Consider the following 27,698-nt stretch of genomic DNA (forward strand, 5'->3'; position numbering starts at 1 on the left):
AATTCCTCACACTCCAATGCCAATGATATTTTTTGTAATCTCTAAATTACTTTATTTATTCATTAACTTCTCACTATCTTTCCTAGTTACATGAGAAAGTAAAATTAATTTAAGTGATTTGTCAACTGAAGCAAGTATTTTTAGTATATTTCTCCTACTGGAAATGGTTTTAGAACATACTTTTTAAAAAGACATTTGTGAATACTGACTCTTCCTGTAATAAAATTACGTGAAGATGATTTTCAGTGTTTGTCATTCACTTGCGAAACCCTTAGGTTACCAAGAAAAGTAATGCTGTGATTATTCAGGAATCATATATTGTGACTACTCAACTACACAGTAAGTCGTAGTTTTAACAAAATGTTTGCAAAAGTTGCGAGACGAACTATTGAAAGTTTTAGTTCCAAAATTCTGTCTACACCAAGATGAAGGTTTATGAAATTTGGAAATCATTTCAAACTAAATATAAATATCTACAATTACTTAAGCACCAGCAAAGTTCCAGTTGGTCAGCAGGTTTTATTTTATTTGATCCACACAAAAGTCTAAAGAAGTAGTCTCCCCTGCTTAACGTCTATTTTACAGATGAGGAAGCTGATACTCAAAGAAATTAAAAGCTTAGCCCAAAACCATACAGCTAATAAGTAACAGAGAAGGATTTGGTTCATGGTTTGATTTCAAAGCCTGTGAAATTTCCAATCTGCAATATTGCTTCCTAATCAAAATGCAAAAGGAGAAATAAGGCACATAATACTTTGCAAGTGTTTTAATTTAAACATTCTCATACAAATCATATCTGGAAATATTTTATACACCTGCAATAAATTTCTAGCTAGATATTCTACTTTCTCAATTGATTACATACTTTGTGGTCCCATGGTATATTGCACATGTCTGTATAACACTATTAATATTACTATATTACTCATATTATTGGTCTATGCATACTCAGATTTGTATCCTCATTACTTACCACTGCTCTTGGCAATTTGACAGTGATCAATAAGCATTTATCAAATGAACAAAATATATGATAACAAAGCTTTCAACTTTTAATTAAATTTTATTTTCCTCCAGAATCCAAATTATAAACTCTTCAGGAAACATGCCTCAAAAGGATATGGTGCAAAATTTGACATGTGTTAGTACTAAGCCCTTAGGATAAACTTGATCATGTACATAGTAACATTGGGCAATGTGTGGTGGCTGGGATTCAAAAAATAAGGGAAAACGAATCTTTCCCTCAGAAAATAGCCCATCTTTTATTCTGCCAACATGCCTGAAATTTTGAAAACAATGACAGTTGTTTTAAAAAGAAATTTTTAACAGTAGATGCTCTTAAGATATATAGACTCATGCAGAAGCCCAATTGATAACAGGTAAAAAGCAAGATTGTCTTCATTCAAACTGGGGTGCACACCCCAGGCTGTGACTCCTTGCAGCGCCCCTAACATTTTTGGCAAGCCCTATAAAATGATAAACAACTTTGAGTATACCTTTGGTCAGATTTTAAAAACTCTGGGGAAAACACAGTTCTTTATAAAATTTTGATGAAATATAAATTATTGTATGTGGTTGAAATAGCTCATTAATATCTGGGCACAACTTAAATTATGTGAGCATCCTATGTCACTGAACAAGACCAGAAAAAAAAAATTGAGGAATAAGTTCTCTTTGAGGAGCAAAAAAAGGACAAGACTTTGTCAAAGATAGATAGTCTAGAAAAAGAAAAAAAAAATGGACTGTGAGCTCTGAAGAAAATCTATTCCCCAAAAATGCATGACTTTCCCACAATGCCTGGTGCACACTGATATCATCTCTTACCTGCTTTATTACCATAGCATTTGTTTGTTTGTTTGTTTTTGGCGGGGGGAGGTAATTCAGTTTACTTATTTATTTTTAGAGGTGGTACTGGGGATTGAACCCAGGACAGCGTGTGTGCTAAGCATTCACTCCACCACTTGAGCTATATCCCCCCGCTTGCTACAGCATTTTAATGTCTTCTTTTCCCTATCTTGCTTTCTTCTGTTTATTCTTAACATGACTGCCAGAGTTCTTAGAAAATAAAAGCCAGGGACAATCACACCAGTGCTCCGCACCCTCCAATGTCTTCCCATGTCATTCAGAATAAAAGCTAAGCTTCATGCACTGGCCTGTAAGATCCTCTAAGCAACCTGGTGCCTGCTGCCTCACCTCCCCTTTGTGACTGAGTTCCAGGTGATACAGCCCCTTAAATATTCCAAAATTGATCACGCCCAAAGGCCCTTGCTTTTCGAATCCCTCTCCTTGGGGTACCGCCCCATATGCAGGAACAGCAAGGGTTTTTACTTCCTTCTGGACACTGCTGACGTGCCACCTTATCAGTGAGGTTTGGCCATTCAGACTACTTAAATGTCAACCCTCTTCCCATCAAAATTTTCTATAATATTATCCTATAATGTTACCTCCATAGATGTCTTCATCTTCTGATATACTTATGTACTTGTTGAATTTTAATTTGTAGCCTTCACTTCAAAAATGTAAGCTCAATGATTTTGGGTTACCTTTTCTGTTTTTTTTAATTGGCACATCCCTCTCATTTGAACAGGGCCTGGCACATAATAAGTGCTCAACCACAAGAACAAAATGTTTTTGAATAAATGAAGCAATGCATGAGCAGATGCAATTTTTGTTTTTAATGTAACCAAAAGTTATAAATTTAAATGTTAAGACTTTTGGAATAATTTTAATAGTTATAATGAAAAACATGTCTAAATATATTGTACATTGCATTGCCTCTTTCTTAAAATGAACATGCAGAATATATGCCGTATTTTTAAGTTTTAGAGTCCTTTAAAAACATGACTGAAATATTCCAGAAATAGTTTTTTATAATTCTATTTGCTCTTATAACAGATAACTCCAGACACAAAGTTTTATAATACTTTTCTTTAAATATATATATTTTTTGTTTCTCCTTCACTAGTGCCTTTCCTTCCCTATCCCCCAAATTGGCCATTATTATTCATTCAAAAGTAATGTAGATTAATTTCCTGGCACTGTGTTAGATACTATGAATTCAATATTAAGTAAGACATGTTCTCTGCCCTCTAGAACCATTCTAGTCTAGTAAAATAATCTCCAGCTTTCAAGAAATTATTTGCCAAAGGAGATATTATACAGGTATGCACATGTGCAAATAACATAATAGTATTAGAATGCTCACTTTTGAGAATGCTAGAAGTCTCTCTTATTAGAGCAGAGAAGATTTATAGATAATTATGAGCCTCTGAACTCTGAATCACACAATTCATGAAAGGATATTCAGAATACTAACCCATAATAAGTTTATCTTTAAAAAAATTATTCTTGTACATGATAGGAAGAAAAATATAGCTATGGAGAAGTGTCTGAGAGATAATAAAAGAAAATATTTTGGAAAGTAGAGTTTTAAATTTATTTTTCTTATATTAAGTCCTTTATAATGACTACCTAATAAGATTTTTATAAGGGCTAAATGAAACAGCTGTCTGGCATTTAGTGAGCTATCATAAAATTATTGTTCTCATCTTTCCCAGATCATTATTTGAGAAGAAAACACTGATAACATCTAAAAAATTCTATTATCTTTAACTATTGGAGAAAATATTCTATCTTTAATCTGAGAATCTACTTAGTATAAATAGTTTTAAAGAGTCTAATATAATCTGCAAGTTCAGCTTTTGTTTTCCCGCTGTCATCTTCATTTATAATTTTGTCCTAGAAGTACACACTAAGATTTTAAGTAGACTAAACTCTTAGGAACTTTATATAGTGTTATGATTTTCAGATTTATCTGTCCTAATATTGTTCAGACTTTACAGTATGCCTGTATTTAATACATGTCATATTTTCCCTGTTCTATAAAAAAGTGAGACTTTCCATCTTTAATGATGGCTAATAACTAGCATAACATAAGAAGAGAGAGGTCCCTGTCATTGCAGGAGACAGGTTCTAGGACAAAGTGTTGCTTGGTTGGTTAGCATCCTACAAGGCTCTCAAGTTATGTTCTTTTGGACTGAGGACCAAAATGCATCTTGACTGGTAGTAAGAGTCATGAAAATATACTAAATACTTTGACAAGTGATATTCACATTTAAAATGAGAAGCCTATTTACTTGTAGTTAACAATGTCCAGAAGGAATCTAATTTCTCAGAATAAACTTCTTGAAGCTCTTTGAATGTATACTTTACTTGAAATAAAGTCACAGTACTACTTCTGAAACAGAGAATGTTGTTTGGCTGTTACAAGTTCACATGCTACTTCCACATGAACTTCTGGGAAAAGGAGCTTTTGTAAACTATCTGTAATTTATGTTAGATACCTTATCAGAATTGTGTTTAGGTGAATGAGACCTTAGCTTCTTAAGCCATGCTCTTTTTGACCCTAGATTTTCAGAAGACCTGGTAACAATGCAGATGAAAGAAAATATAAAATTTTGTCAGATGTGTTTTGAGATGGAAAGAAAGTGCAGAGATCTGACATGACTTTTTGTAATTTTTTATAATTTTCAACAGCACATGTCCAAAAGAGACATGTCATCCACAAAGCTGATTAACCACAAAGTTCATTCACAAAGTTCATTCAGGGTTGGCTTAAAAGAAAAGGGCACTTTCAGGTCTTCTAAGCAGGAAAAATATAATTGTAACAATTTTGAAACTAACATTTAAAATTTCTGCTATTTTATTCATGTTTACATGGGCATCATAAATGCTATAATTTCCAAATCTTTATTTTAGACACTAGAATCGTACTATTTTATTTTGATCTTAATGGTTAAAACTTCAGGGGACACACACATTACCTCACGATGATAATGGAAAATTTAAACACACCATGAAAAATAATGAAATTACTTTTTACTATGTAAATCTTAATACTTCTGAAAATATGAAGTTTTAGTTAAGCAGTTTCTCTTTAAAAGATTTCAGTGTTATACAAAATGGGTATAATGATATTCCCAAATGTTTTTTACAGTAGAAAACGTTTTTGAAAAATAATTCTATGTATTAAATATTTCTATATCTATGTTAAATATACCTATCTATAGCTATATATTTATATTTATATATTTTCAGAACAATTTCCATAAAAGAGGTAAGTGTTCCTTAATCATCATATTGACCTGAGCAGTAAGATTAACCAGCCAGGACCTAGTACAAAAGTCAAAAATAATGAATTTTCGCTTTGGACATTCTGCACACAATTTTGGAAAATAAAAAGATACCTAAATGAAATCTGGGTCATCATTACATGAATGCATTCTTTTAGTGCCATTTTGAATTCCTACATTCATGCAATCAACTTAGTAATTTACATATGAGAATTTCTCAAGTATATACATTTACTGCCTGATTCAAATCAAAAGGTCAAATAAACCAAAGAGGTAGAGCAGATTAAAATGGCCACTGAGGATCAATTAACACCCACAAATGTTTAGTAAGCAGTCACTTAATTGCTATTTAACTAAACTATAAACACACTGTAATGAAGATTAATAGATTTTAAACAGGTTATGTTTATTTGTTTCAGGTAGGACCCCTTGATATTATACAGAAGCTCACTTAACTTTAGTGCTATACGTTATTATGTTTCATTCATTTTTTTGGAAAGAAAATGTCATTACAGAACTATTTTCATTGAATTTCCACCACTCATTTTAAATGATATTTTCTAGTAATGTACATAGATACGTTTCATTAAAATCAAACAAAGATAACAAAAACAAACAAAAATTCAGGAGACTTTAAGGCCTGAACTTTCAAATTGGATAATAATTACCTGTTCAAATGCTTTTGCTGAATATTATTATGTAGAGGCAACTTACTAGACATTGTAGAGGGCTGTCAGAAAGTTTCAGGAGGATCAGAATTCACTTTTCCTGAGGTAAGCACACATCTAATTGAGTGTTTTTACAAAATAATTACTGAAAGAGATATCTTCCACCAAGAAAATGCTTGGACCCAAATCCAATTTGGTTTATTGCTTAAATGTTTGAGCTGTGGGAACTTTCAGTAAGGCACATTTAACATCCATGTTGGATTTAATAACTATGTGAAGGAAGAGTTTTATATATGTGTATATTAGTAACTGAGCATCCTCTGAATTTATAAATCCTGATTAGTCTATTTTGTTAAGATTTTTGTCAGAGAACTATGGCAATAATATGAACACTCATTTCAAAGACCCTAATTGACAGAAATGACAGTTCAATTCAATTAAACAATAGGATTAGAAAAACTGAATTGATTTTCGTCTTTAAAACAAAGTATAATGTGATTTTTAGAATTCTTAAAAAGTAACCTTAATTATGTCTCTGTCCTCTTCCCTATAAGCTTGGGAATCTTAAATCTTAATTTAATTGACTCAGAAGTCAATTATAAATTATGACTGGCTAAACAATCATCCTTTTGTTAGCTCTTACAAAGTCAGTTGCAAAAAGTCTAGTTCTTCCATATTTTCTACTACTTGGCATTGGACCTAATATGCTGTAAGTGCTCAGTTAAACATTTTTTTTAGTTTGAATAGTAAATAAATAAATGAATGAATGCAATATTTCACAAGGAATATTTTTTTAAGGATTTTTCTAATATATGAAGGTAAGCCATGATAGCAAATTATTTTTTCTTTTACTTCCTCCCTGCCTTCCTCCCTTCCTCCCTTTCTTTCTTTCTTTCTTTCTTTCTTTCTTTCTTTCTTTCTTTCTTTCTCTCTTTCTCTCTTTCTCTCTTTCTTTCTTTTCTTTCTTTCCTTCCTTCCTTCGTTTCTTTCTTTCTTTCTTAATTTCTTTCTTCCTTCCTTTCTTTCTCTTTCTTTTCTCCTTCATTTTTCTTCCTTTCCTCCTTTTTTTTCTTACTACTTCATTTTTTCATTTCTTCACAATAATAAAACAAGAATGATAAAGTTAAAAAATATTAAAAAGCAATTATCTTCTTCAATCATTTCACCTTTAATATAATCTCAGGCATAATTTTTTTCTAAATTCTATATATTTTACTTGATAGTTTAGATGAATTTCATTTAAATACATCCCAGTAAGGGTGATTATTGTAAGCAGATTGATAAATATAGAAAAGTAGCTAATTTAAATAACAGGTTGAGTGTTTTAAGCATACCAAATATTACTACAAGACTAATAAATATATGTTACTCATCATCTGTTAAATATGCCTTAATATTTTAGTTCATGTTCCTTCATACTAAAATTCAATATACATTTCTTTTGAGTCATATAAATCACTGACCTTTCAATAGTTAACTTTTAAGCTGTATAATAATAATATTGGCATTGGAAACTGAAAAAGGAATAAAAAATGGAATTTCAAAATAACCACAAAGATGAATTTTAAATTACAGTTTTTAAATGGTTATAGGTTAAGGAAGAAACTATAGATATAGTGTTTGTGTTATTTTATATAATACTTATAATATATATATATATTTATATCAGATATTTTATATTATTTATATTCAGGTAAAAATTACATCAAATTAGAAAATCCACAAAGCATCAATTTCTATAAAAATCAGTTAATTATCTGTACTTCGTATTTCTATATTACCTCTGATGGAAAGTTCTCTCTGTCCTAATGCTATGTGTAATTTCATACACTGTTTTCTTCCCTAAGGGAAATACTTGATTCAGTTCTTGGATAAAAATGATCTGTCACTATTGTTTGCTTTAAAGGGCTTTTTGCTTTTTTTTTTTTTAACACTGAATACTGAAAGTAAAAATCAAGGCACAGGGGATTGCAGTCCAGCTGTTGTGGCATAAATCAATATTTAAAATACACAATACTGATTTTTTTTTCTCTGAAAGTAGAGATTTTGTGTGCTTAATTTCTTGTGTTATTAAAATGTCCAACTTTGTCTAGGAACGACTTCAAATTTCGCTTTGGTTTCTGTTTAAGTTTACTGCCCAGCAATGAGGTAACAGAAGAGTAACATAACTGCACTTTAACGTTTGATTCCTGTGCCTGTTGGGGGTTGCTGAATGTGTGAATTTCATGAATGATCCAGAACCATATTCCTTATTGACTTAGGGAAACTGCTACTTCTCTGACTCCATTTGCCTTTAGCAAAGGTGCCTGGGTTCTATTTTAATGGCTCATTAAAAGAAAAGATGAAAAATTTCTAAGTAGTCATAGAAAGTCATAGGTCTCATCATTCCAAATAAAAGGGAAATTCATCTTTCTTTATTCAAACAAGAGACTTTTTGCAGAATAGTAGTCTTTGGATATATTCATTTATTGCCTAAACTCTCCCATACATTTTATGTCATGATTTATGTACTAGAAGTTCATGCCTTGAAATTATCTTTTATCATTTTATTCCACTTCTTGGTTTACTCTGAGAACAGCTTTCATTCGAAGGCTATGCACCAAATGCACTGATTTTGCAAAATTCGTTCCCTGTGCTCAGATGCCCATCTTCAAATTTCTACCGTGTTCCTCTGGCCCCCAGGGTGAAGCACTGCTTGAGTGCATTAATGGCAGAATCACAATGTAATTGTCAGAATGGTGGCATCATCACACTTTGACGCCAGCATCCTCATTTCTTCCTTCTCACTACAGAGAAACTAAGGCTAAAGGTTAAAAGATGCGGTTTATTAAATAATTCAAGCCATTAACCTGCAACCTGCAAAGCGAAGGCAGCCTATTAAGTTTACGCTGCCATGATTCATGTTTGGTGTTTACTGATGCTAAAGCATATTGCCTGTTTGCTTTACTTTTATTGCTACGTAGTAATGTAGTGAGGAAGGAGAATGAAAAAAGGTGACAAGATCCACGCAAGGGGACAATAAGAGCAGCAGACTCACTTGCATAAAGAAGATTGAAGCCTTCCCTCCCTCCCTCCATCTCTCGGTATAGGCCCCAGTGCACATCTGCGTCACTTACGGGGGAGGAGGCGCTGAGGCAGAGAGAAAATTGTACTGTGAGGACCTTGACAGCTTCACCGGCGGGCTTTTCCTTTTGCCTCCCTATATTTTCTGGAATATTTATTTTTTTCTCCTTTACAAACTGACTAGATAAAACCGCCCCTCTTCGCTTCGCAGAAGGCATTTGACTTTCTCAGAGATAACAGCAAGCTCTCAGAGCATCCTCCGAGAGCCCAGGGACAGGGGCGCAGGTGCACCGAGAAGGCTGGGGGGTGCGCTTCTTGGCGACTTGGGGCTCTCTCTCTCTTTTTCTCTCTGCGCTCTCCAGGCACTGAACTCTAAGCTGCAAGGATAGGAGAGCCGACAGCTTCCCGACTGAGGCTCTGCCACGGGTGCATCCCAGGGAGGTGTATACAGCTACCGCCGCCTCCCGAGCTTGCTTCGGAGTGCGCAGACCTCCCTCCCTCCCTCGAGCATCTTCACCATCAGGGTCTCCTTCCCCGCGGTAACCACGGGCCCCTTGAGCGGGGATCGAGGATTTTCAGCCCACTACGTCCCTCTCCTGCCTCTGCCCCCGGCCCGTTGCTCTCCCAGCGCGCAGGTCCTGCGGACCTGACCGCCGCTGAGCCGCGCTGCTCTGCTGTGCGCGCTCCGGTCTTCGCCTGGCAGGTCGCGCAGCCGCCTCGCCCCGTCTGCTCCCGGGGTGCAGAGGGCACCTCCCGCCTCCTCCTCCAACCCCCACCCCCCCGGCTGCGCTGGCCTCTCCCACCCGCTGGCCCGTCCACTCCTGCGCCAGCTGAGGTCCCTCTGCCTTCCTTGCGTCAAACATGTCAGGCTCTGGGCGAAAAGATTTTGATGTGAAGCACATCCTGCGACTCCGCTGGAAACTCTTCAGCCACCCGTCTCCGTCCCCCGGCGGCCCGGCGGGGAGCAGCTGCCTGCAACAGGACAGCAGCGGCAGCTTCGAGCACTGGGGACCCAGCCAGAGCCGCCTGCTCAAAAGCCAAGAGAAGGGCAGCTTGAGCACTTTCTGGAAGAAGCCTTCCTCTTCTTGCTCCTCTTCTTCGTCTGCTTCCCCGTCCTCTTCCTCCTCTTCCTTCAACCCACTGAATGGCACACTGCTGCCAGTGGCCACAAGGCTGCAGCCAGGGGCATCCGGGCAGGGTACCCACCAGCCGGCGAGGACTCTCTTCTACGTGGAGTCCCTAGAAGAAGAGGAGGTACCAGGCGTGGACTTTTCTGGACCACACGAGAAAGGACTTGTCCTGCAAGAGCTCAAAGTGGAGCCGGCCAACTCGAGCCAGGCAACAGGTGAAGGATGTGGACACAGGTACAGTAAGTCCCCATAGGGTATCCAAGCATCTCCCAATTTCCACTCGTCCCCACCCCACCCTCGTGTGCTTTGATTACTAAGTTACTAAGTTTAAAAATTTTTGGGTTGACAATTTTGGTTCAGAGATACCAGCCTGGTTTTTATTACCCAAGTTGTAATCTCATTAAAAGTTTCCTCATTAATTTCTACTGGCTCATGGATATTGTTTTCCTTTTTGTAAGTTTTCAGAGGTGTAATCACAAATTGAACAGAGACGAATTTTGGTAAATCTCCAAGTGGCATGGTTCTCATATATCTGAGATTATAGTATTCTTCTGTCATCTTCTGTCATTAAATGACACATGTCAGTCTTCCAGTGTTCTGATGTGAGGTGAAACTTCCTTTATGGACAATTCAAATGCATTTCATACAGTGGCCTAGAAACTGACTTGGCAGGTTAAGTAGGATCCCTGTGGCTTGAATCTATATTCCAGGAGTAATGAGGTGAACAAAAGGAGACCACAGGACAACATTATCTTCTTTTTTCCCCAGGAAAGAGTGTTACTGTTCTCTATCCCAGCCCCCCAACTACTTGGTGTTGGTTCTCCTTTGCCTTGTTCAAAGTCTTAGAATTAAACTGTTGCTAAGGTCCTTTGCATTCATCTGTCCTGATTTCTTGGCTTGGTATGGAATTTTGCATCTTTGGTAAGCAAGCCAAAATTTATTTCTTGTTTATTTCTAATATCACACTTCTCTGTGTACATTTATTCTACTTTTAAGACATCGAAAATCTTCTCACACATTAACTCCTGAGTTTTACATTTTTAAAGAAAGGACTCATTCAGCACTAGATAATTACTACTTTGGGCATAGAGTGAGAATATGAAGAAATTTGCATTTTAATTCACATACTGGAATATAGGATTGAAGAAGAAATACAGGAGAAATATAGGAAAATGATAACGATTCTGTTAATAAAATGTGTCTTTCAATTAAAAATTAGAAACAAGCAATGTTTTAAACTTTTGGTTGGTTGAATCAGCTTCTTATAAAATTGATCAAGTCACGAAAGAGCACACACAAAAAAATAATACTACGTGTTCTTCAATTATGTTGACAAATTTGAAGCTAGGGATATAAAAATTATCTTTAAAATTTTTCAGTTATATGAATTATATGGATTTGAATTTGAATTTTAAGAGCCTTGAACATAATCTAATAGGTGAAGACATGTAATATGTAAGATTATTATTTTAAAGAGAGAGAAGTTTAATTGCAATCTTCAAGTATGAGAAAGTTTTTTCCATATATGGGAGACACAAATGTAACTTTATCTTTTATTCAATTAAGTAAGATATTTTAACAAAATGGTTATAACTGTGGGTGCCATTAATACTATGAAGTTATTTGATTTATGTATTCACTAGTTACCTATAGTTTTAGATCTATTTTTAAATAAAATATGTTGAACTTCACCCCCTTTAGTTGAGTAAATGTAAAACTTTTTTTTTTTTTTTTTTTTTGGTTTTGGTAAACTTAAAAACATTTAGCAATTTACCTTATGTATTTAGAAGAAAACCAGCTGGGTTAAATATTACTAATTACTACTTTATTGAAACTATTATTTTTGTGATTCAGTTCAGAAAAAAATAGATTTTTTTTCAGTTACATAATGTCTTCAAATAAGCTAAAAAATCTGATCCTCTGGGGATATTAATGTTTAATAATTTAAAAATCAAATTTGCTTTATAAAAATAGATTTTTAAGTAAATAAGGCATACTTGATATGAGTAATTTCAGAAGACTGTCATGTAAGTTGAAGAATTTAGAAGTACTCATGGAGTATTGACGTAAGAAATTATAATAAATTAAAACCTTAAACCAATAACTAATAGCTCAGTTAGGATTAAAACACCCATCAGATTTAACTTCCAGTCCTCGCTTTTGAATATACATTAGTGTTTTTATTCACAAAGAATTGTAAATTAAAAGAATTCTGAAAATAAGCCAAGGATTACCCCAAATTATCTTTACTTTTGGAGTGTTTTCCTGTGAGGTCTTGCATGTATAAAATACTGAAAATCAGGTCTAATTTTATTTCAAAATTCTTTTTAATGCTTAATTCATTTAGATAAATTTGAATTTCTCACTGGATAAATCAGTCAGCACTGATGGTATTTCTCATAGATTTTCTTAAACATTCATAGATCATTGGTTCTGTGCTGATTGACTGGCACCATGCTACTTAACTTAGCAATAATATATAGTCACTGTCAATATATATTATTCTATTGTGTTCATTTCTCAGAAAGGACAGCACTTTAAATACTGAATGGAAAATAGCATGAAACATAATTAGTAATGGGGAATGACTTTTATTTCTATCATAACCTATGCAGGAAATCTGCAGTGTACATAATGACAATTGAACACGTAAACTGTGTAAACCTGCATGATCATTTTGATTACTTGGGTCATTATGCTATCACCATTCTGTGATGTGACATTTGATAGTTAGCATTTTGTTTTATCAGTTCTGACCACTCTGCTAAGTTAATCTTCACATATAGAAAAGAGGTGGTCCCTTTTCTCTTTCTTCATTTTCTTATCTTCCCCTTTGTTCATTTCGTCTCACACTAGCTAGGAGCATTGTTTTAGACAAGTGAAAATAACTCAGTTGGTTTAATTTGTTGTCCAAACAGCAGCTGGAGGATGCTCAGTGGAAAGCTGCTTATAACCTCCGAATTCTGGAAAGGTCAAATTACCATCGTGTTAAAACATAAAGATAGCAGGAAGACAGTGGTAAACTGATTTATTGCTGAAACTCAGGATTTGTGGTATCCCACCCTACCAAACACATATAAACAAATCTCAGTATTCTTCTACCTTAGCTGTGGCACCATTAAGAATCCTAACTCTGACAGTCATAGGCTCCTGTCCTATGCTGTGAATCATTTTTTCCCTCTACTTGACTGTCTGAACTTAGTTGTTGAGAACATACCATTCCCTAGCCATTCGGTTCACTATATACTTCTGATGTGCATATTTTTTGTCCAAAATTCTATATGTGATAAACTAAGAGACCAAAGAGAAATATTTATATTCTTGCAGTTTATAGTGATGTGAGTGGGAGAAAAGATGTCACGTTGAACTGCTTGCTTTTTCGGTTTTCTCAATTCTCACTGAGTGTAGTCATCTGATTCCATGGGTTCATAAACTGTATTTTAGAGTTGCATCTCAAAGACCCCACCCCTGCCCCCACCTCTAGTCGTGCACCACCACCTCTCCACTTGACCTCTCTGATGGATCTCACAGTCACAGTATAAATACAACATGTACGGAACTGAGCTCACAGTCTCCCTTCTCTCTTGCTCAGTTTGCTTCTTCTCTATCTCACAGAATTTCTCTCCATGCATTAGGCTGCACAAGCCAGAAATTCAGGATCATATTTGCCAACATCTTCTTTCCCCTGATTTTCAGTGTTCCACTAAGTCTTGTCACTTTTACTTCAAAAGTGTCCTCCCCTGAGTCTGCCCCATGTCACATCATCTCCATTGTTGGCATCTAATTTTAAAATTCTATCCTTCAACTTAACTTCTGCAACTGCCATCTGCATCTTCTTTCCTCATTAATTTTGCCACCTGTAATCCTTTCTCCACACTAGTCAATGGAAATTATAAAATAAAAATCTGAACTATTTTGCCACATCCTGGCTCTCCTTTTATTTTTCAAAGCATGTCCACCACTGACAGTCCATCCCATGGACAGCTAGGTCCTGAAAGAGCTGACCCTTGTCTGCCACCTGACCCTTCGCTCACCTCCCCACCACCACTGCCGTCTTCCAGATGCAGTGTTCTTTGTGATCATTTTTCTCAACCTTTGGGCCTCACAAACTTGTTATGGACTAGTGGCTTTCCTTCCTCTTCCCCTCCTTTTCTGGGTTCATTCCTATTCATTACTGAGATGTCTTGAATAAAATTTCTGTATCTTTCCCGGAGAGGTATTCACTGATACCCATGGAAAATTATTTTTCTTAATTTTTGATTTATTTATATCCCCTCCTTTTATGTTCTTAGGGTAAGTACCCTCTGTCTTCAATGTCTTACTGTAACCGTATGTTAATACCCGTGTTGCTCTTTTTTTGTCTCTAGCTGTGATTGCCCAGTGGACAAGGTGTTTCTGTTTTGCTCATCATTTATTCCAATCACAGAGCATGTAGTTACTCAATAAAGACTGCTGAGTGAATAAATATTTGTCATAATCATAATGAGTGACATTGATTAAGAACTTGCTATTTGTTAGGTAGCATGCTGAATATTTATATTGTGCAATTTAATATTTAGAACAGCCCTATGATCCTGGTACAATTATAAATCCCTTCGTTAAGATGATTACATAATCATTTTATGATTATGAGAAGACTGAGATACAGACAGGTAATTAATTTACCCTGAATCACAGGATTGAAGGGAGTAGAGCTGAATTTTTAGTCCTTGCTATGTGACTCCTGACACCATATTCCAGGCCACCTGGCCAACTCTTCTTTCCTTCGGCTTAAACAAACAAACAGAACAGAAGAAAAGGGACTCCAGCTAAGATTATGCTGAAGCAGTTCTCTTGTTCCATTGGTGGGAATGATGCCTGTGTCTGAATGTTTAAATAGACTTTTTAAAATGATAGTGATGGACAACACCTGATAAGGCTCAGGCCAAGACGACTTAGCCTGAGTTAAAAAACAATTATTTCCTGAAGTCTGGTTCATTCAGTGCATTTTCCTTTCTAATTAAACAAAAATATAAGAAAATAACCTAGACAGAAAAAAACTCATTTAACTCTGGAGCCCAAAAGAGAGCTTTATGATAGAAAATCTGCTTCTGTAGGTCAGAACAATTAATACAGAGAAGTGTCTCAGAGAGAACACGCCATTAGAATCTCATGGAGATTGGTGGTATTTATTCAGAATGAAAAGAAATCAGCCCTGCTTCAATTAAAAGGAAAAAAATAACTTTAAAAATGGCAAGGTACTATTTCTTCAAGATATTTAGTTCTCAAACTATACTTCTATGGAACACTAAAATAAAATAATGTTCATATTTTCCCCATGACCTCAATTCCATAGTGAAAAAGTATATGGGTTAATTTTACTCAGTTGTATACCTTCCTTGCTAATTTATCTTATGCTTGGGTGTTATACAGCCTACTAGTGTCTTAGCCAGAAGTACCAAAAATCAATGCTTTGTTTGGGGAAAGGGTTTTTTTTGTGTGTTTGTTTGTTTAGTTGGTTTTTATGTTTTACTTATTTTAGGATGGATTTATCAATATTCTGTGTTGTTTACAAAGAAGCTCACAATTTCCAAGTGCCCTCCCCTCTGAGCAAGTTTGCTTCAGGCAAACTAAGATGATCATAAAGGAAAAAGCAATGAGATCACTAGGTTGGATTTGCAGGTACCCGAAACTCCAGAGCTATCTGAGAGAAAGATGTGAATATAAATGCGAGATAAAATAAATACAACTCTTTAATTATAACAAACGATAAAAACCTCTTCACTAATTGAAGAACCATGTTCTGACTTTCATTGATAAATTTCTAATGAATATCTTATTAACTAAATCTTTAACCTCTTTAAGGTATTAGTTTAAATAATCTTAAGAATAATAAAGAAATCCTTACTATCCAATCAAAATCAACATTTGGTTACTATAGAATATAATATTGATCAGATATTTATTTTTGTTGGTTTATTTTTCTAAGTCTCAAAAAATAATTTGTGTATCTGGAGGATGATATACATCTAACAAAAACATGTTAAGTCAAATTTCATTGTTTTTGACCAAGAACTTGTAGAATTTACCGAAAACTGAGATCTGCAGGATATTTTAGAGTTATATCAAGTTCCTGAACATGAAAATGTATATTTTAAGCAGAGTCTCACAGTAATGAGACTTTATTGATTTTATTTTACCATTCAAAGTAACTGTAGGTATTTTTGTGGTACCCGTAAAAAAATGCTCTGGAATGTACATATTAGATTAGACCAGATAATAATTAATTTATCTTTTTGCATTTAAGATAAGATTATTCAAAACTGTGAAGAAAACATATGATATAGACATAGATAATCTGAGCAGAATTAAATATTTGTAGATCTTGTAAAGTGTAGGTAGAAAACCTGTTGAACAATGTTGGTTTGTTGCTAACTACCTTTGCTGAATTTTCTGGCCAGAGTTTGAAAAAAGATTGATCTAAATGTTTATGAAAGCATAACAAAGTTGAGCTTGACCAGAGAATATGTGTACTGTGATTTTAGGATCCCAACAAAAATCTGTTTTGAATGGTAAGCCGATGAGGCAGATCATTTTGGTTGAAGATCATGTACCAGAAATGGTGAAGAATCAATAACAGTAGAATGGAATTAGTCAATGTTAATCCTAAATTCAGCTTTTCCTATTCCTTAGGTGACCTTAGTCTAACTGATAACTGATTGTCATAGGAAATCTTTCAGTTTGATTTCCTGTCATACTTGTTTGTAACACTGGGTAGATTTTCTTGACCCCTTTTTTCTTAGTGATATTGATAGATGCCTCTTCATGCAAATCAGCATTTTCATGTTGGTTGAAATATGATGGGAAAACTTTAAAATGGGATCAGAAAATTGGGAGAGTTTATACTGCATGAGGGGAAAGAATCACACTATTTTATAGCTTTTCAAGAGGTGAATGCCAAAATCTCTTTGTATTGACAATAAAATAAATGGTTTTGTTTTGTTTATTTCTTTAGTAGATTTTAATTGTGCTAAAATGTCTAAGTTGCCTCTTCAGGTCAGTATTCAAAAATATCACAGTTTCAGAGAAAATGGAAAAATAGCTCTGGACAGAACAACTATTTTTGAATTTATATGTTTAAATTTATGAATATAAAAACATCCTGACTTTCTGAGACTTAACTTTGAACTCTACTATTTTGAAAATAAATTTGGAGTAGTTTTTATCATTTGTAATAAAATTTAAGTATGATTTCTACTTTTCCAGTTACCTTAACTTTGAATGCTAGTATGTAATTTCAGTAGAGAAGTTGACACAAATGAGTACCTAGATATTTGCTACTTGGTGATCCATTGATGATATTTAAACATTTATTGGTGTAATTTTTTTCTCAAAAAGCATAACATTTTTGTATTATAATTATTTTATGATTCTGGTTTACAGTGGTTTTTATTAGAATAGTAATTTGTTATTAGCAATAGGAATATGCTTATATTAACTGCCTAGGTATAAGAAAATTTTAAAGAGCATTCAGGATTAAAATAATCCTAGGCCAAATAATCTAATAATTTTCTAAAAGTCGGGATATAGGAAGAGCTGAGATTTCTGCTTCTGGCTGAGTTAGAAAAACAAGGACTAGACTTACACTCTCACCTAAAATAACAACAAAGAATGAAATAAGGAAAGAAGTGGAAGATAAAATGAATGAGTAACGGGAAGGAAGGAAAGAAGAAAAAGAAAGAAATGAAAAGGAAAGTAAAAAGAGGATAGACAATATATGAAATAACATTTTCAAGACACTGGACATCAGACACTGAAGGAGGGTGATTCCTGAGATGTGCAAGACAAATGAACACTGATTGACCTAGCTCAATGTCCTCAGAGAGATTCCAGGCACTGACAGGGGAGAGGAAACTAAGCAGAATGTGAAAACCAGACTGGATTGAAGAGGTGTAGCTAAGGAAACTAAGGCAGTGAGACCTCAAAGGACTGAGTGCCTTAATAGAGAGCTGCATAAAGAGAAAGTTCCAGAAATCTGTGGAGGGGACCTTTGAGTATTGAACAGATCAGTATTCAGTAGAATAATGACAAGTACATATGTTTAAGAAAACTACCCAAGTTTTGGGAAAGAACCAGAATTAGGGGAAATAGTACCTGTTGTTAACAATCAGAATGGAAAATCTCATGATTCATGGGAGTAGGTAAAGTACTTGGAGAGGTGTTAACTCAGTAATGGGAAATAACTAGCCCTAGTGTAAGCACTGCCATGGTTCCATTTAACAAATCTTAACAGCAAAACTCAAAAGTATCAAAGGTTTCCAAGTAATGTAACAGTGCCCTAGAACAAAACTGAAGAATAATTCACATATTCAGAAATATTCAGTACCAAATAAGGCAAATTTTGCAGTGTCTGACATCAAATTTAATATAAATAGACAACAAAGAAGTGGAAAAATATGAGGAGACAATTCAACAAATTAAAACTGACCCAGAACTGTAGCAAAGTCATTAAAACCTTTTCATGATATTGAAAAACAATATTCCATTTGTTCAAATAGTTAACTAGGTCATAGTAGATGTAAAAAGATCTATGTCAAACCTCTAGACCAAAATAAATTACAATGCCTGAGATGCAAACTATACTGAATGAAATTAATGACAGAGCAGAAATAGTAGAAAAACATGGTGACCTTGAAAAGAGCAATGAAAAACAGCAATAAAACCAAAATGAAACAAGGCAGAAAGCTCCCATAATTTTAAGAGGCTTAATGAATATATATTTGGAATTCCTAAAGGAGTGCAAAAACTGAAGGAGTCAAAAAAGTATTTGAAGAAATAGTGGCAGAAATGTTTCAAATTTTATGAAAACTAAAACCCCATAGATTCAACAATCTTAATAAATTCTAAGCACAAGAAACATGAAGGGAACTACCATAAGGCACATTTTAATCAAATTCTCAAAACCAATAATAAGTAGTAAGATATTAAAGCTTCCAGAGAAAGCACATGTTATGTAGAGAAGGATAAAAAATAAGAATGATGACCAGTTTTCACTGGAAATGATGCAAGGGATCAAGTGATAGGTGGAACAACATCTTTTGAGTACTGTAAGGAAAAAAAAAGTCCATCTGAAATTCTATATATACCCAAAATATTTTTCAAAATGAGAGTGAAATAATTTTTTCTCCAGACATAGAATAGTTGCAACAGTTCATCAGCAGGAGACAAATATCAATGAAAACCCTTTAGGCACAAGGAAAATGACACCAGTTGGCACAAAGGAATGAAAACTACCAGAATGGTAAATACATGGGTAAACATTAAAGTTCTTCTTTATTGTTTAAATCTGGAACATTTGAATGATAAATGATGGTTAAATAAGTAAAAAAACACTATAATATGAGGCTTTTACAATATGTGTAAGATAAATGTATGACTACAGTAGCATTAAGACTGGGAGGGTAGAAATGCCAAGTATAGTATTGCAAGTTTCTTACATTAAATGTGAAGTGGTATATCATGTGAAGTGTAATATAAATCCTAAAGGAACCACTAAAGTAACAGAACAATGATAAGTAGCTAGTAATCCAACAAAGGTAGAACACTCTCATAAAAATTATTCAGCTAATCTGCAAAATAAAAGAAAATGGGAGCAAAGATGGGGCAAATAGAAAATGCACAGAGCAATTATAGTCTGAAACCTTACTGTATCAATAATTACATTAAAAGTAACAGTTCTATACATCCATAATGAAAAGGCAGAGATTATTAAATTGTATAAAAAGCCAGGCCCAAGTATATTCTGCTTACAAAGAATACACTTTAAATATGAACACAAATATAAGTTAAAAAGAAAAAGATGGAAAATACATAGCATGGTAATAGTAATCCAAAGAAAGTTGAATGGCTCTATCAGTATCAGACAAAGTATCTCAGAGAAAAGAATATTAATCTGATAATCTATGAAAAACCTACAGCCAACATCGTAATGTTGAAAGACTAAATGTGCTTCTTCCAAGATCTGGAACAAAATGAGAATGTCTTTTCTTACCGCTTTTACTCAAAATTGTACTGGAGATGCTAGTCAGTTCAACAAAGAAATAAAAGGAAATAAAAAGCATCTATGTTGGAAAGGAAAACTTAAACTAGTTTTATTTGCATATAAATTGATCATCCATGTAGAAATGAATAAACAATGTAGTTTTTATTTGTAGATATAATTAGAAAAAATTATGAAATTTACAAAAAAGAGTTTTCAAGGTACAGGATACAGATCAATATACAAAAGTTAATTGTATTTCTATATACTATCAAGAAAGAAATAGAAATTTTCAAAAATAATGTATTTCATAGTAATATCGATAAAGTGTGAAATACTCAATGTATATGACAAAAGATGTGAAAGACCCATGCTCCAAACGACAAAACCAGGCGGATAGAAATTAAAGACCTAAGTAATGGAAAGATATGTCATGTTCATGAATCAGACAACTTACTATTAGTAAGATGTCATTTCCCCTCAGTTGATCTGTAAATGGTACACATCCCCCAAGAAAATCTCTGCATGTTTTTTTTCTTTTTGTACAAATTGACAGGCTCATTCTAAAATCCATTAAAAAATTCAAAGGAATTAGAAAAAAATAAAAACTTGGAAAAAAATGAAATTTGAGGGCCAACACTTACTGATTTCAGACTTGTTCTGAAGCTACTTTATTAAACTAGTATTGTACCAGGGTTACAATACATAAAGAGATTAATGAGAAGCAGATAAGATATTGATATGGTATCTATATAACATACTTTATGCCATAAAAAATAAACAGCTGTTCATTGAATACTTCTAAATGAATGGAAAAAAATGTTATGATGAGCCAAAGAAACTCAACTATGTGGCATATTTCTTCTAAATATTTACTTACTGTAAGTCAGATAATCTTATCCATTGTGTTGATTATTCATATTTTGAATAGAAATTTGATTCTAATATGCCTTGATTCATACAGTGGAGTCAAACACCTCTCGAGTTTGACATATGCTTTAAGGAGTCATCCATTGATAGTTACCTTGCAGAACTTGATAATGAAATAGTCACACTAAGATTTTGCTGCCGTCTTGGCAGCAGATGAGAAAGAGGAGAAAGGTGAATAGTTTTATAGCAAATATCTCTGCAAAGAAACCTCAGAAGTTCTTGCTGTGTGACCACAAGGACTTTTCTCTTGAGGTAGTGGGTACCAGCTCCATTGCCAATACTAGGGGAGCAGCAATACCACTCATGAGCCTTACTGTAATGACACAGAAAGGAAAAAGTACGCTGTCCTCATCTCTGATTCTTCTTTACCAGATGGCTTGGAAGCACCGCTAAATATATTCTTCCACAGAGGAAAAAAAGCTCATTCTCCACTCTTCTCATGTCCTAACAGAAAATGTTTAAATGTAATTATTCTCTTTGACAAGAGTCTGTGACTTTTACGCAAATTTCTTATCAGAAGAACACTTTTTTAATTGTAAAATTAAATTTATATTATTAAAGAATCTATCAAAGGATATAATTTAAAATCACTTCTAAATGTAATTTTTTCCTTAAAATTGACACATCAGTTTGAAACCTTAACTAAAACTTATGAAGACTCACTTGTATCTGTTCTTACTCCTATATTTTCACATTATTTTATTTGTCTCACAACAAATTTTCCTCTAAGTATGGTAAATATTTAAATTCTTATTCATCGATGAACTCCAGAAAAATCTTTGGTCTTTATAATGGCACACACTGAAAATGGGTGTAATCTATCAATATTGATAGTTTTGTATATCCTGTATTTCTCTAAATTAGTGTTGTTTGTCTTATTCTAATATATTGGCATCCACAGTTTCATGCTACAATGGAAAGAAAACTGGATTTGGCATTATAAAACTTAAGTTCTGGGATAAACTCTGGCTGTATAGAAAAATGTCAGCATTGTCACTTAAATTGCTCCTTATGTCATGTTTCCTTTGGAATATGATTGGAGAGGACATGAAATATATTATACCTAAAGTCTGCTAGCCTGGCCACCACAAGATGGTGGATCTTAACCTATAGTTAACTCAGCTTAACTCCAGCATAACAGCAAGAATTAGGCCGCACTTACTTAAGAAATGAATGAAGCTCTATTTTGAACACTTAAGGTGTACTCTGAGCTAAATGTGCCCTAAGAAAAAACTAAATATTCTTTCACTGAATGAAGATGAGTTTCAATCATTCTTTTCCAGACAATATAACAGCTTCCTGAGATACAAAGATGTATAGAAAACATTTTTCTCACAGAGTTAAAAAAAAAACAGCAATAAAAATGAACAGATAAGTAATTATAGAAATGTAACTTGTGCTATACTAAATATATATCTTAAGAGGGATTTATAAAGGTACAGAAAAAGAAGGCTTCAAAAGGGTCTTAATAAAATTCAGACTAGCATCATGTATACAGTTGTTAATTAGAAGAAAAAAAGCAAGTAAATGATCATGACTATGTCTGGATAGAATGGGAGGTGATCTGGCTGGGACTACAGACCACGGGCAGACAAGTGTCTGTCTAGATTGTCTTTAAAACTTTGGGTTTAGCTGATGGCGACTGTGAAACAATGAATCTTGATGATGAGATTCAAACTTTATAACACATGGGCTAGAGAAATGATGGGTGAAACTGAAACTAGAAGGCCATGTTAAAAGGCTAAAACAACAGTCCTACTGAGGAACTATTCCTAAGCAACGGGAAAGAAAGAAAAGAAAGAACCTGGAAAATAAAATGTCATAATTGCCAATTAATTGAAGTTTTAATTGTAAAAGAGGGAGAGGTAAGAAGAGTCCTTCAGTTCTGGATGGACTTTTGTCGTTGGATTTTTGTTGTTGGTGGTGGTCTGCAAAGTGGACAGTGCAGGAGACTGGAGGGAAGAAAACCATTTCTGTTTTGAGCAATCTGAGTCCAATAAGTAGCTGACATAAATATTTTTTTTAGTCTTTGTGGAATAGTGGAGTGTGGTAAAGGAATTATAGGAATTAAAATTTAGAAAATTCTAGTTAGAGAATATGTTGGGATGTCAGATTGGACATGAAGAATAAACCTGGAAAGTGACATGAAATATATGGCCATGAGAGCGAGTTAGTAACTTGAGATGAAGGTATGGAATTCAAGATATTGGATGGAGGAGCTACACTGCTTGAGGAACCATCTGTGGAAGATTGACTATGCGCAGGAATATAGTTGCACTTGAGGGTTCTCAATGTCTTCTTCAACGATTAGAGATCATGAAAAATCAGTTTGAGGTATATTCATGCAAACAACTTACTTGAGTCCATATATAAATTTTATTTGTTGAAACTCATTAAAGATGTAGTTGTTCAATTTATTTATAAATTTATATATAATACATATAAACTTATTTTTATATGTTCTATATATACATTTACATATAAAGTTGTTTATATAATTAAATTATATATAAATTAACTAATTTATATATAAATTTGTATGGCCATATATAATACATAATAAAATTTATAAATGGCCATATATATAAATGGACAACCTATGATCACAAAATGCTTACTAAAGTATGTTTGTTTAAATTTATTAATTTGAGGTGGTAAATAACTTCCTGAAAGAGTACAGTGCTTCTGAAAGAGCCAACACATTATTTCACTTGAGAGGAAGGTTATTCAAACCAAGGAGATAATATCAATAAACTTGGGCCTCAAGGAATTTAAAAGTATGTGTTGCTAGCTCTACTGCAAAATAGTTTTTCAATATTCACATGCATGCCTTTGATTTTTCTATGTTAAATTCAGTGAATAAGAATTCTATTTGTATGTTGAGTTTCTATGAAAAAATAATTCCTATGTTAATTACTTAGAAAAAAAATTATAAGTAGCTTTACATTTTACACAGCTTTATCCAATACTCTACTAGGTTGGAGAATTACATTGGTCCACGAATTAGCCTAAAGAGAAGCATACCAGAGTGAACTGATGGGATCTCAGCAACCTATACACAAGGATGTCAAAGTAATACACTCCTGAAAAATCAGTGATTGCCACAATTTCAGGAAGCCTCCTTCTTGTTACTTCTTATTGACTACAGTTATATTCTTGTGTTAAATATAACTTTTCTTTTTTAATATTATATTTTATTTGAAAGTGCAGATACATTTCACTGAGTATATGAAAGTAAATTGGCAATTATTTTGGACTTTGCTTTCTTCAGAGAAACTTTGGCAGCTAAAAATTTAGAGGGAAGGAAGGATGCTGTACTTGAAATTACAAATGTACAATTCCTTAAATTATAATTATGGAAACTTTACAATGAAAAAGGTTAATCTCTCTTGATTAACAAATATACCTGAAATAGAAATTGTATCATAATAGTCTAGTCACTACTAATCAGGTAAAAGGCTTAAATTTATGTAGTTATTATATTCAGGTTAGAAATAATCAGAATATTTTATTGCTAATGAGGATGTAACTTACTGTAAATTTTTGTGGGAGGAGCAATGGGACAATATTTATTGGTATGAAAAAATATAAAAGCTTTTTTTTCAGGAATACAAATTTTGATAACTTACCCTTCAGAAATAAAAACACTAATAATTAAGGAACATCCATGTTCCATGCATGTTTATCAATGGATGAATGATAAGAAATTATTTTATATCATAGAAGATATATCATACAAATATATATCAAAATCCATCATGAAAAATACATAGAGATTGAAAAAGAATGAACAAATGTAGAATGGCTTGGATAACTAGTGCTCAGTGCATAAAGCAATTTGTAAAAATGTGTGTGAGGTGTGTGTAAAAAGTGTACAATGAGTTACTTTTAAATAATAAGAAAAAGTTGTAAAAAGTTTAATTTATTAATTATTTTCTTTAAGAAAAATGCATATAATTGGTGTCAAAATTTAGTACCAATTAGGAAGTCTTCACAAAAGAGCAATATTGCCATCTACTGGTTAATTATTCACATTGAAGCTACATGGGCCCTGGAAAAAAAAATATGGGGAGAGATGAGCAAGTAGTTAAAACTATATGATATAGCCAATAAATAAGGACATCAAATATCCTAAGATACTAACAATTCATCATAAAATAACTTTTAATTACTTATTACATTCAATTGTTCACTGCACGTGCTATCATGGTAATGCTGGCTTTATAAAATTAATTTGAGACTTGTTCTTTGGTTTTTTTGATGGTTTCTATCTTTGTTAAATTTCTTTTTATTCATGCACTGCTATACTATTTTAATTTAGTCATTTATCTATGTGTTCTTGTAGTTTAACAAATCCCTTTTGATAGAATTATTCTGAATTCTTGTCAGACAGTTTGTAAATCTTCATTTCTTCAGGGCCAGTTATTGAAACGTTATTAGCTTCCTTTGGTGGTGTCGTGTTTGTCTGATTCTTTGTGATCCTCGTATCCTCGTATTGGCATTTGAATAAGTTTGGTCTCCCCTTCATGATGCATATTCCCTTTGGCAGGGAAAGACCTTCACTGGTTCACTCACCTTGGGGCACTGGACCAGTCAGCTGGTATTGCCTGCCGGCAGGAAGGGCTTACTGTCAAGGTCCCCAGTTAGGCGAGGCCATTGCCAATGCTCTGAGGTTGGAGGGTGGGGGTCAGCAGCTGAGCTCCACAACTGGATTGGCTCTGCATTCGAGGGGAGCAGCTGGATGGGCTCCCCGGTCTGCTGGGGCTGTTGACTGTGCTCTGTGGTTACAGGGAACCACTAGCTGGGCTCTGTCATCAGCACTGGGTGGGTGAGTTTGCAGGCTGTGTTCTACTAATTAGTCTCTGTGATTGCACAAGTCTGCAGTCTGGGCTCCACAACTGCTTCTGGTCGGATGGGTCCTCAGGCTGTTCTCTATAGCAAGATGGTGCCACTAGTAATGCCTTACAATTGAGCAGGTCCACAGGCTGGGCTTCACAGTTGGCTACACCATTGGCTATGCTCCTCTGTTATGTGAGGTCACTGTCCGGGATCTCTAGTAGGGCAGGGCCTCCAGAAATTGGGTGCAGTTAGGTAGGATTGCAGACTGTGCTCCATGGTGGGGCAGGGTCACTGTCTGGGCTCCTGGTTGGAGGGGGCCACAGTCTATCTTCCATGATTTAGTGGGGTCACTAGCTGGGCTCCCTGCTTGGGCAAAATCACAGTCTGTGTTTAACAACTGAGCAGGGTCATAGGCTGGGCTGTGCTGCTGGGTGGGGCTGTAGGATAGGTGTTCTGTAGGCTGAGCTCCCAAGCTGCCCAGGGTCACTGTTCAGAATCCCTGATGATGCAAGGCTAGAGGCTATACCCAGCAGTTAGGCAGGGCAGCTGGCTTGGTTCCAAGCCCAAGCAGGTCTGTACAGTGTCTCTAAGTCTGTTTGGATTCTCTGACTTGCTTTCCTTTCTAATAAGGCTGTAGAATGGCTTCAATGCCAATACAGCCTGTTGGCTCGGGACTCAAATCAGGCAGTTGGCTCAGGATTCAAATCAGGTAGAACTGCCAACTGAGCTCCCTGGCCAGATGAGGCCACTAGCTCAGCTCTGCAGATCGTCAGAGCCATTGGCTGGGTCCTTGATTGGGTGCTACTATGAGCAGGAACTTACTAGGCCAAAATCTGAGCTCTGGTTGCTTTAAGCCACACCCCTTCTCGGTTTATCTGATCCCTACTGGTTGAACCTGCAGATTTCCCCCTTGTGGTCTTTGGGAAGTGAGATCTAGATAGCCCGCTTGGCCTTCCTTTTCCCATTGGGAGAAACCATATTCCAGGGGAGCCCTCTTGGTGAGCTGATGCCCCAGCCTGGGGAGAGGTGATGCTGTAAAAGGGAAATAGCTCCTCCCACCCTCCTAATGATGTCCTTCTCTGTCCTGGTGGCTCCGGAGGAGCTCCAGGCTCACCCCCAGGTTCTGGGAGTTTTCTCAGTGGTGTCTTGTCTATGGATAGTTGATAGTTGGTCTTTGTGATGGGAACTAAAGTTGGGAACAACCTATGTCATCATCTTGATAACCTCACTCTCCCCAACTTTTCAAGTTTTTTCAAAATTTGTTTAGTTTTTTTTTTCTCCAATTAATGAAAAGAGAATTAAGAATGTCTACCTCATAAACTACAATAATTGCAACTACTTAATATTTTATGTAAGTATAGGTTAAAGAGTACTGTCTATATTTCAAATGAAATTTTCTACTTTAGAAAGACCACATTCAAATCATGCAAGCCAAATTATTGTCTAGATTATAAGAAGAAAAAATCAGCCAGCAACTCTTAAGTTTGTGTCTTCCTGAATTACAGGAGGTTTCCAAGTCTGTCTTACCCACTCAACATGCCTATTTATTAAGGAAATCATGGTGGAGCACCTGAAAGCATTTAGGCACTTTAAGCCATTACGCCATTAACAGTTGAGCCAACAATGTTGGTAGTGGTGTTTATAATATTACAGTTAGTGAACAGGATAGGAAACACTTACACAGCCTGTCACTTTTTTCCCATTAGAGCTTTATCTAAGCTTTAATATTGTTATGTGTAATTTGTAAGAGAATTTTAGAATAGAACTTGAGTAGTAAAGCATATAACCTGCTACCAATATCACATAATACTCTGACAATATTCTCCACAATGATTCACTGGCTATAATTAAAAAAAAAAAAAAGAGGAGAGAGAAAAGGAAAGAAAGAGACAGAAGGGGAAGGAAAGGAAAAGAAAAA

General features: G+C 34.7%; 1 protein-coding gene across 2 annotated transcripts in view; it reads left to right on the forward strand.

Moving 5' to 3' along the window:
- Positions 1–9,632: 9,632 nt before the first annotated feature.
- KLHL1 (kelch like family member 1) overlaps positions 9,633–27,698 on the forward strand; it is a 328,278-nt gene continuing 310,212 nt past the window's right edge. For both annotated transcript variants that reach the window (XM_032496889.1, XM_032496890.1), the window contains exon 1: positions 9,633–10,227. In XM_032496889.1, coding sequence (XP_032352780.1) covers positions 9,725–10,227 — 503 coding nt within the window. In that variant the 5' untranslated portion in view covers positions 9,633–9,724. The remainder of the gene's footprint in view (positions 10,228–27,698) is intronic.

This window comes from Camelus ferus, chromosome 14, assembly GCF_009834535.1.
Source record: "Camelus ferus isolate YT-003-E chromosome 14, BCGSAC_Cfer_1.0, whole genome shotgun sequence".
Lineage (NCBI taxonomy): Eukaryota > Metazoa > Chordata > Mammalia > Artiodactyla > Camelidae > Camelus > Camelus ferus.